Source organism: Arachis duranensis, unplaced genomic scaffold (genome assembly GCF_000817695.3).
Source record: "Arachis duranensis cultivar V14167 unplaced genomic scaffold, aradu.V14167.gnm2.J7QH unplaced_Scaffold_165934, whole genome shotgun sequence".
Classification (NCBI taxonomy): domain Eukaryota; kingdom Viridiplantae; phylum Streptophyta; class Magnoliopsida; order Fabales; family Fabaceae; genus Arachis; species Arachis duranensis.
In genome coordinates, this window is record NW_026264258.1 from 1,119,496 (window position 1) to 1,130,117 (window position 10,622).

Below are 10,622 nucleotides of genomic sequence, written 5' to 3' on the forward strand. Positions count from 1 at the left end.
GAAAAGAAAGGGAGTGAGAACCTAACGTCTTAGTAGGAGTGCTATGCAACACCTCCATATCCATCTCCAGTCCACGTGCGGGATTTTTAAAAAGAGCGTATAACGTGGCATATAATATGTATCTTTCTTGTAAAACATGTGTGCAAAAAGGAAAAAAATAGAAGGATAACATCTTAAGTAACATCAACATAATCATAATTAAATCTAAAGAAAACATAAACATTAAACTTTCATTCATACTTTCTTCTTTCTTAACTTTTAACTTTTATGGAAGGTATTGAGCTCAAACCGGTATAAATGAGAGTCCCCTTCCCTTACTGAAGGTACTTATCTCGAGCGTCTTGGCGATCACCTTCCCTTACCGAAGGATCATCTCGATCGATCACCCTCCCTTACCGAGGGATCATCTCGATATCTTGTCTTTGGGGGTCACCTTCCCTTACCGAAGGATCACTCCCTCAATTCAATTTACAATCAAGGTTATTTAGACATACACAAGAAAAGAGTTATATCAACAAAGATATCTTATTATATAAAATTGATGAGAGTTCCCTTCCCTTACCGAAGGTTCCCAAAGGTTTGCCGATCATCTTCCCTTACCGAAGGATCATTTCGATTATCTTGTCTTTGGGGGTCACCTTCCCTTACCGAAGGATCATTCCCTCAGTTCAATTTACACTTAGGTTGTTTAAACATACACGAGAGAAAAATCATATAAGAAGAGATCATGGAAGAAAAGGAACAATTGTGATAACAAAGGGAGATATGAAAATCATGAGACTCTAGCATGTGTATAGATTTTCTAATTAAAAGATATTGGTAATATAATAGCATGGATTGAAAGAGGTCATATCAAAGTGCGGGCATTTTAAATAATTGCACAAAATATTAAAGAAATTATGTATTCTCGATCCTAAAGGAGTAATATAATGGTGCAACGGTCATATAATAAGAATAGAGTATATTATATATTTGAATAAAACATTTAAGAAAGCATGTACTCTTGACTTTGAAGGAATAATAATAATGATATGCACATAATAGAATAGGGTATATTAAATATTTGAATAAAATATTTAAGAAAGCATGTACTCTTGACTTTAAAGGAGTAATAATGACATAATGATATGCATATAGTAGAATAGGGTATATTAGATGTTTGAATAAAATATTTAAGAAAGCATGTACTCTTAGCATTAAAGGAGTAATAATAACATAATGATATGCACATAGTAGAATAGGGTATATTAGATGTTTGAATAAAATATTTAAGAAAACATGTACTATTGGCTTTAAAGGAGTAATAATGACATAATAATATGCACATAGTAGAATAGGATATATTAGATGTTTGAATAAAATATTTAAGAAAGCATGTACTCTTGGCTTTAAAGGAGTAATAATGACATAATGATATGCACATAGTAAAATAGGGTATATTAGATGTTTGAATAAAATATTTAAGAAAGCATGTACTCTTGGCTTTAAAGGAGTAATAATGACATAATAATATAACAGGTCACATAGATGCACATAATAGAATAGGGTATATTAAATTTTTGAATAAAATACTTAAGAAAGCATGTACTCTTGACTTTAAAGGAGTAATAATAACATAATAATATGCACATAAAATATTTGAATAAAATAATATAAATAGTAATATAATAATGTAAGAGATCACATATATGCATATAATAGAATATGGCATATTAAATAATTGAATTAAAATATTATAAATAATAATATAACCATGTAAGAGATCACACATGTGCCTATATGTTGAGCAAGACATAAGAAGGCATGTATTCTCGACCCTAAGGGAATATTAATATAATAATATAGGATATTGAATAAGCATTATAAGAGGGCACGTACTCTCGACCTAAAGGGAATATTAACAACATAATTATATGAAAGAGCACAAAAATGGGTATAGTAAATAATTGAATGAACATCATAAGGAGACATATAATAATGATTCAAGAAGACGTGAATGACATGGTAGAGAGACATGCTCAACATGAATGAAAGATGAGTGAAAGAAAATTAATGTCATGATAATATTCGTGAATGGAAGAAAGTAATAATAAAAAATGGAACATAACACATGCCAAGCATTTAAAAAAACATAATTCCCTACACTTTTTCTAACGCTTCCTTGTTGCCTATGAGCTTGCCTCTTGTGTTCCTTGTGTTTGCACACAGAATATATTTTTGTAGAGAGAGAAGGGAGAGGATTAGTGTTTGAGAGAAGTGATTTTCTACCTATAGGTGCACCCCTATTTATATACATTTGGTGATAGGGTGGTTGGGATAATTTTAAATTCAAACGGAAGGCGGTTACTAGATTCCTATCCATAAATTCAAAATTCTAAGCCCAACTCCCAACTGACTTTCGAATTTCGAATTTAATTTTTGTTTCTAGAATGGGTGGTTGTTACATTATCACCCTCGTAAAAAAAAGAATTTGTCCCCAAATTCCATATCCGAAATTGGTCGATGAGGATTGTTAAATAACTTAAGGGTCTTATTGTAATCTCCTACCGTTGGAAAGGAAATCTTCACCACGATCGTTACCTATAAATAATTCCGGGAACTTCTGTCTTATGTCAGCATCTCTTTTTCCATGTGTAGTCCCTTGAATTGCTACTACCCCATGCCACTTTTACCAGTCGTAACGTCTTGCTCTTTAGTTGCTTCATGCTTCTGTCTACAATCTTCACGGCTGGTAGTTCAAAGGTCAGGTCGTCTTTGAGGGTTACATCCTCTTGCTGCAACACATGGCTTGGATCGTGCTGGTATTTTTTTTTTGGAGCTGGGACACATGGAACACGTTGTGTAGTCTCAATAGATTCGGTGGTAGGGCGAGTTGGTATGTCGACTTTCCTATACGCCGGAGGATTTGGAATGGGCCCAGGTACCGGGGGCTTAGTTTTCGTACCTTAAAGGCCATTCCTACCCCGGTGGTAGGGGTGATTTTTTTGGAACACGTGATCGCCCTCCTGAAATTCGAGGGGTTTTCTTCGTTGATCTGCATAGCATTTTTGTCGACTTTGGGCGGTACGTATTCTTTCCCTTATCCTTTTGATATCTTCTGTGGTCTGTTTTACTAATTCGAGTTCTAAGTAGCCTTTCTCTTCTGGTCTATACCAGCATAAAGGAGATTGGCACTTTCACCCGTAAAGTGCCTCATATGGTGCCATCCCGATGCTATTATGGTAACTGTTGTTATAAGCAAACTCGATCAGTGGTAAGTGACTTTTTCGCTCTCCTAGTCTGTCTAGGACACAAGCTCGTAACATATCTTCCAACGACTGAATGGTCCTCTCCATTTGTCCATCTGTTTGCGGGTGGTATGACGTGCTTAAGCACAATTTTGTCCCGAATGCCTTCTGCAATGTGTTCCAAAACCTGGAGGTAAATCCGGGGTCTCTGTCCGAGACTATGGTTGATGGTACCCCGTGTAACCCCAGGATCTCTTTGATATATAGCGTGGCTAGTCTTTCTAACGAGTCGGTCGCCTTGATTGGTAGAAAATGGGCAGTCTTGGTAAGCCGGTCCACAATGACCCATATGGCGTCACGTCCTGCTTGAGTACGAGGTAGTCCCATGACAAAACCTATCGATATGTTTTCCCACTTTCATTTTGGGATGCCAATAGGTTGCAATACCCCCGATGGTTTTTGATGCTCGATTTTTACCTTCTGACAAACCAGACATTTATTCACGACTGTAGCCAAATCCTTTTTCATCCCTGGCCACCAGAACATCTTCTTCAAATCATGGTATATCTTTGTCATGCCTGGGTGAATGGTAAAGTCTCCTTTATGGGCTTCTTCCGCAATCTTGTTTTGAAGATCGCCTTCTCTTGGGACACAGATTTGACCTTGGTATCTCCATACCTTGTCCTCTCCTTTGGTGAAACCTTTCAAATTTCTTTCTTTGACAAGGCGCATGATTTTTTGAAAGTCGGGGTCAGAGCTCTGTGCCTTAGTTATTTGTTCCTTGAATTGACTTGTCACTGTTAGGTGGCTCAAACGTATGCTTTCTGGAGCGGGGGTGACTTGTAAGTTCATGTCTCTGAAATTCTTTATCAACTCTGCCTCTTTTATCATCAGCCATGATGCCTTGAGTACCTTTCGACTTGGAGCGTCAGCCACCAAGTTAGCCTTTCCCGGGTGGTAGTTTAGAACAAAGTCGTAGTTTTTAAGAAACTCCATCCACCTCCCTTGTCGCATGTTGAGTTCCTTCTAGTCGAACAGGTACTTTAAGTTCTTATGATCGGAGAATACTTGAAACTCAACTCCGTACAAATGGTGTCTCCATGTCTTCAGTGCAAATACTATTGCGGCTAATTCAAGGTCGTGAATTGGATAGTTGGCTTCGTGGGTCTTTAGTTGCCTTGACGCATACGCCACTACCTTCTTGCATTGCATTAGTACGCAACTCAAAAGACATTATTGTAAACTTCGTTCGAAAAGCCATCTTCGGAATGTCTTCTTCTTTTACCCTTATTTGATGATACCCTGATCTCAGATCAATTTTTTGAAAATGCCATTGCACCTTGTAGTTGGTCCATTAAGTCATCTATTCTTGGGAGGGGATACTTGTTCTTCACCGTGATTTTGTTGAGTTGTCTATAGTCTATGCAGAGACGCATACTGCGATCATTTTTGAACAATACTGGAGCTCCCCAGGGAGAGACGCTTGGTCTGATGAATCCCTTTTGTAGCAGTTCTTCTAGTTGGTTCTTTAGTTCAGTGAGCTCCAACGGAGCCATCCGGTAAGGGGCTATGGGGATTGGCCCTATTCCAGGCACCAATTCTTTGGAGAACTCGACTTCTCGTGTTGAGAAAAAGAGGGTATATCTTCGGGAAAGATATCTGAAAAGTCTCGTACTACTGGTATCTCACCCAACTCCTGATTGGGATCTGCTTTTACCGAATTTTGCAAGGCACATTCTTGTCTCGTACTTGTACCTTTGGAGGATCTTGGAAGGTCATTTATCACTTGTGTCATGTATGGATGGAGAAAGAAAGATGACTTTTCTCTCTAACAAGACTCGGTTTTTGTTGAGCCAATCCATTCCTAGGATGATGTCTAGTTCTACTAAAGGGAGGCACACTAGGTCAGCAAGGTATGACCTATCTAAAATGAGGATGCAAGTCCCCTGACAAACCTGCTGAGTTTTAACACTCTTACTGGCTGGGGTAGTCACCAGTAGGACATATGGTAGTTTGGTTATGGGTAAACTGATTCTACTAGTAGCAGAGAGAGATATAAATGGATGAAAAGCACCAGTATCGTAAAGAATAGCTAAAGGAACTCCATTAATTGTGCACTTACCCTTGATTCAATCTTCTGACTGGTGGGCTCCTTTGGCTTGCCATAGGTTTCCTGTTCATGGGTAACTATAAGGAGAGGTTCTATCAGTCGTACCTTCTAAAACAGGATCTCTAGGATCGACTTTGCTCTGATACCAATAATGTAACATCCTAAGTTAATATTCTACCTTTAAAGGCCTTTAAGTAGGGTGTCACACTTAATATGAAAAAGCAAAGAACTAAATCGTTAGTTAATAAAAGAAGGAAAATATGCGCGAAACATTGGGTGGAAATCGAGTAGTACTAAAAGGATGAAATTGAATAAAACTCAAAGAGGTTCAAGCAAACATAAAAGAATTCCCATGAACACGGTTCTAAAGGAGATAGTGCTTAAAGGTAACTATGACGAAAAGGAAACTAACGCATCCTAACTAGTTTCATCGAAGAAACTTCCATCCTTGTGTCATGTCCTATCCTTGGCTCGGGTTGTCGGATTCCTCTTCCTCGGTTTCAGAGTCAGACTCGAGGTGTACCACCTTAGATAACCACTTCTTAGATGCTGAAGCGTTCCTGTCTAGGAAGGTTACGACACGCAGTTGGGGTTCTTCTTCCACGAACTCTCTATCTAAGTAGATAGTTTGGAGCACGGTAGTAGTGGTCGCAACTACCCACGCGTGCTTCGAGGGGTCATACTCAGAAGTTACCTTTGGGGGACACTGCAGTCGTCTCTATCCGCTGTGCCATGTTCCTCTGGAGACAGTATGGGAAAAGAAAGGGAGTGAGAACCTAACGTCTCAGTAGGAGTGCTATGCAACACCTCCATATCCATCTCCAGTCCACGTGCGGGATTTTTAAAAAGAGCGTATAACGTGGCATGTAATATGTATCTTTCTTGTAAAACATGTGTGCAAAAAGGAAAAAAATAGAAGGATAACATCTTAAGTAACATCAACATAATCATAATTAAATCTAAAGAAAAAAAACATAAACATCAAACTTTCATTCATGCTTTCTTAACTTTTAACTTTTATGGAAGGTATTGAGCTCAAACCGGTATAAATGAGAGTCCCCTTCCCTTACCGAAGGTTCTTATCTCGAGCGTCTTGGCAATCACCTTCCCTTACCGAAGGATCATCTCGATCGATCACCCTCCCTTACCGAGGGATCATCTCGATATCTTGTCTTTGGGGGTCACCTTCCCTTGCCGAAGGATCACTCCCTCAGTTCAATTTACAATCAAGGTTATTTAGACATACACAAGAAAAGAGTTATATCAACAAAGATATCTTATTATATAAAATTGATGGGAGTCCCCTTCCCTTACCGAAGGTTCCCAAAAGTTTACCGATCACCTTCCCTTATCGAAGATCATCTCGATTCGATCACCTTCCCTTACCGAAGGATCATCTCGATTATCTTGTCTTTGGGGGTCACCTTCCCTTACCGAAGGATCATTCCCTCAGTTCAATTTACACTTAGGTTGTTTAAACATACACGAGAGAAAAATCATATAAGAAGAGATCATGGAAGAAAAGGAACAATTGTGATAATAAAGGGATATATGAAAATCATGAGACTCTAGCATGTGTATAGATATTCTAATTAAAAGATCTTGGTAATATAATAGCATGGATTGAAAGAGGTCATATCAAAGTACAGAAAATAGGACATTTTAAATAATTGCACAAAATATTAAAGAAATTATGTATTTTCGATCCTAAAGGAGTAATATAATGGTGCAACGGTCATATAATAAGAATAGAGTATATTATATATTTAAATAAAACATTTAAGAAACCATGTACTCTTAACTTTGAAGGAGTAATAATAATGATATGCACATAATAGAATAGGGTATATTAAATATTTGAATAAAATATTTAAGAAAGCATGTACTCTTGACTTTAAAGGAGTAATAATGACATAATGATATGCATATAGTAGAATAGGGTATATTAGATGTTTGAATAAAATATTTAAGAAAGCATGTACTCTTGGCTTTAAAGGAGTAATAATGAATTAATCTAATGGTATAAAAGTCAATATAATTTCATGTAATAAAATGAGGGATATTAATTAGCTGAATAAAATAATTATAAAGAAACATGTACTCTTGACCCTAAGAAGATATTAATGATATAATGTACAAAATATAATCTAAGTGCATATTGTAAGAAAGTGAGTATTTGAAATACTTGGATTAGATATTATAAGAATATTAATATAATAATATAGGATATTGAATAAGCATTATAAGAGGGCACGTACTCTCGACCTAAAGGGAATATTAACAACATAATTATATGAAAGAGCACAAAAATGGGTATAGTAAATAATTGAATGAACATCATAAGGAGACATATAATAATGATTCAAGAAGACGTGAATGACATGGTGGAGAGACATGCTCAACATGAATGAAAGATGAGTGAAAGAAAATTAATGTCATGATAATATTCGTGAATGGAAGAAAGTAATAATAAAAAATGGAACATAACACATGCCAAGCATTTAAAAAAACATAATTCCCTACACTTTTTCTAACGCTTCCTTGTTGCCTATGAGCTTGCCTCTTGTGTTCCTTGTGTTTGCACACAGAATATATTTTTGTAGAGAGAGAAGGGAGAGGATTAGTGCTTGAGAGAAGTGATTTTCTACCTATAGGTGCACCCCTATTTATATACATTTGGTGATAGGGTGGTTGGGATAATTTTAAATTCAAACGGAAGGCGGTTACTAGATTCCTATCCATAAATTCAAAATTCTAAGCCCAACTCCCAACTGACTTTCGAATTTCGAATTTAATTTTTGTTTCTAGAATGGGTGGTTGTTACATTATCACCCCCGTAAAAAAAGAATTTGTCCCCAAATTCCATATCCGAAATTGGTCGACGAGGATTGTTAAATAACTTAGGAGTCTTATTGTAATCTCCTACCGTTGGAAAGGAAATCTTCACCATGATCGTTACCTGTAAATAATTCCGGGAACTTCTGTCTTATGTCAGCATCTCTTTTTCCATGTGTAGTCCCTTGAATTGCTACTACCCCATGCCACTTTTACCAGTCGTAACGTCTTGCTCCTTAGTTGCTTCATGCTTCTGTCTACAATCTTCACGGCTGGTAGTTCAAAGGTCAGGTCGTCTTTGAGTGTTACATCCTCTTGCTGCAACACATGGCTTGGATCGTGCTGGTATTTTTTTTTTGGAGCTGGGACACATGGAACACGTTGTGTAGTCTCGATAGATTCGGTGGTAGGGCGAGTTGGTATGTCGACTTTCCTATACGCCAGAGGATTTGGAATGGGCCCAGGTACCGGGGTCTTAGTTTTCGTACCTTAAGGGCCATTCCTACCCCGGTGGTAGGGGTGATTTTTTTGGAACACGTGATCGCCCTCCTGAAATTTGAGGGGTTTTCTTCGTTGATCTGCATAGCTCTTTTGTCGACTTTGGGCGGTACGTATTCTTTTCCTTATCCTTTTGATATCTTCTGTGGTCTGTCTTACTAATTCGGGTTCTAAGTAGCCTTTCTCTTCTGGTATATACCAGCATAAAGGAGATTGGCACTTTCACCCGTAAAGTGCCTCATATGGTGCCATCCCGATGCTATTATGGTAACTGTTGTTATAAGCAAACTCGATCAGTGGTAAGTGACTTTTTCGCTCTCCTAGTCTGTCTAGGACACAAGCTCGTAACATATCTTCCAACGACTGAATGGTTCTCTCCATTTGTCCATCTGTTTGCGAGTGGTATGACGTGCTTAAGCACAATTTTGTCCCGAATGCCTTCTGCAATGTGTTCCAAAACCTGGAGGTAAATCCGGGGTCTCTGTCCGAGACTATGGTTGATGGTACCCCGTGTAACCCCAGGATCTCTTTGATATATAGCGTGGCTAGTCTTTCTAACGAGTCGGTCGCCTTGATTGGTAGAAAATGGGCAGTCTTGGTAAGCCGGTCCACAATAACCCATATGGCGTCACGTCCTGCTTGAGTACGAGGTAGTCCCGTGACAAAACCTATCGATATGTTTTCCCACTTCCATTTTGGGATGCCAAGAGGTTGCAATACCCCCGATGGTTTTTGATGCTCGATTTTTACCTTCTGACAAACCAGACATTTATTCACGACTGTAGCCAAATCCTTTTTCATCCCTGGCCACCAGAACATCTTCTTCAAATCATGGTATATCTTTGTCATGCCTGGGTGAATGGTAAAGTCTCCTTTATGGGCTTCTTCCGCAATCTTGTTTTGAAGATCGCCTTCTCTTGGGACACAGATTTGACCTTGGTATCTCCATACCTTGTCCACGGCAAAAAACCGTGACCATAGACCCCCTATGGTCACGGTTTTTTACCGTGACCAAAAAAAGAAAACTATGGTCACGGTTTTTACAAAAAGGGTGACCATAGGGTACCTATGGTCACGGTTTTCTAAAAAAAGGTGGCCTAAAAGGGTCTATGGTCACGATTTTGGGGGGTGACCTAAAGGGGTCTATGGTCACGGTTTTTTACAGTGACCAAAAAGGGACTATGGTCACAGTTTTTACAAAAAGGGTGACCATAGAGTACCTATGGTCACGGTTTTGGGAGGTGACCTAAAGTGGTCTATGGTCACGGTTTTGGGGGGTGGCCTAAAAGGGTCTATGGCCACGGTTTTAGGGGTGACCTAAAGGGGTCTATGGTCACGGTTTTTTACGGTGACAAAAAAGGGTCTATGGTCACGATTTTTCAAAAAAGGGTGACCTAAAGGGGTCTATGGCCACGGTTTTGGGGGGTGACCTAAAGTGGTCTATGGTCACGGTTTTTGTGGGTGGCCTAAAAGGGTGTATGGTCACGGTTTTAGGAGTGATCTAAAGGGGTCTATGGTCACAGTTTTTTACAGTGACAAAAAAGAGTCTATGGTCACAGTTTTTCGAAAGGATGACCTAAAAGGGTCTATGGTCACGGTTTTTGAAAGTGACCATAGATACTCTATGGTCACAGTTTTTTTTTTAATTCATTTTTTTATTTTTTTAATTATCCCCTCTTACCCATCGTACGTCGTTTCCCTTCCTCCCAGCCCCTACCATTGTCGTTCACCTTCCTTCCAGCCCCTACTTCGTCACATCCCCCAAGATCGACGAAGGCAGAAACCCTAGCGTCGCCGAGCTCCTTTGTCGCGTCTCACTGCGAGCTTCCTGTCACCACAAGAAAGAAGAGTAGGCGTCGCGCTCCTCCGCTATCCAGCCACCATCGAACTTCGAAGAGAGAGAGAAAGCTCATGAAGATGAGAGAGAGACGGGTCAAAAGCTGAGCTGGTGT

General features: G+C 38.9%; 1 protein-coding gene across 1 annotated transcript in view; it reads left to right on the plus strand.

Moving 5' to 3' along the window:
- Positions 1–9,546: 9,546 nt before the first annotated feature.
- The window catches only part of LOC107478777 (glycine-rich RNA-binding protein 3, mitochondrial-like), a 2,175-nt gene continuing 1,099 nt past the window's right edge, over positions 9,547–10,622 (plus strand). Inside the window, exon 1 of the mRNA XM_052256137.1 lies at positions 9,547–9,609. Within this exon, the coding sequence (XP_052112097.1) occupies positions 9,547–9,609 (63 nt within the window). The remainder of the gene's footprint in view (positions 9,610–10,622) is intronic.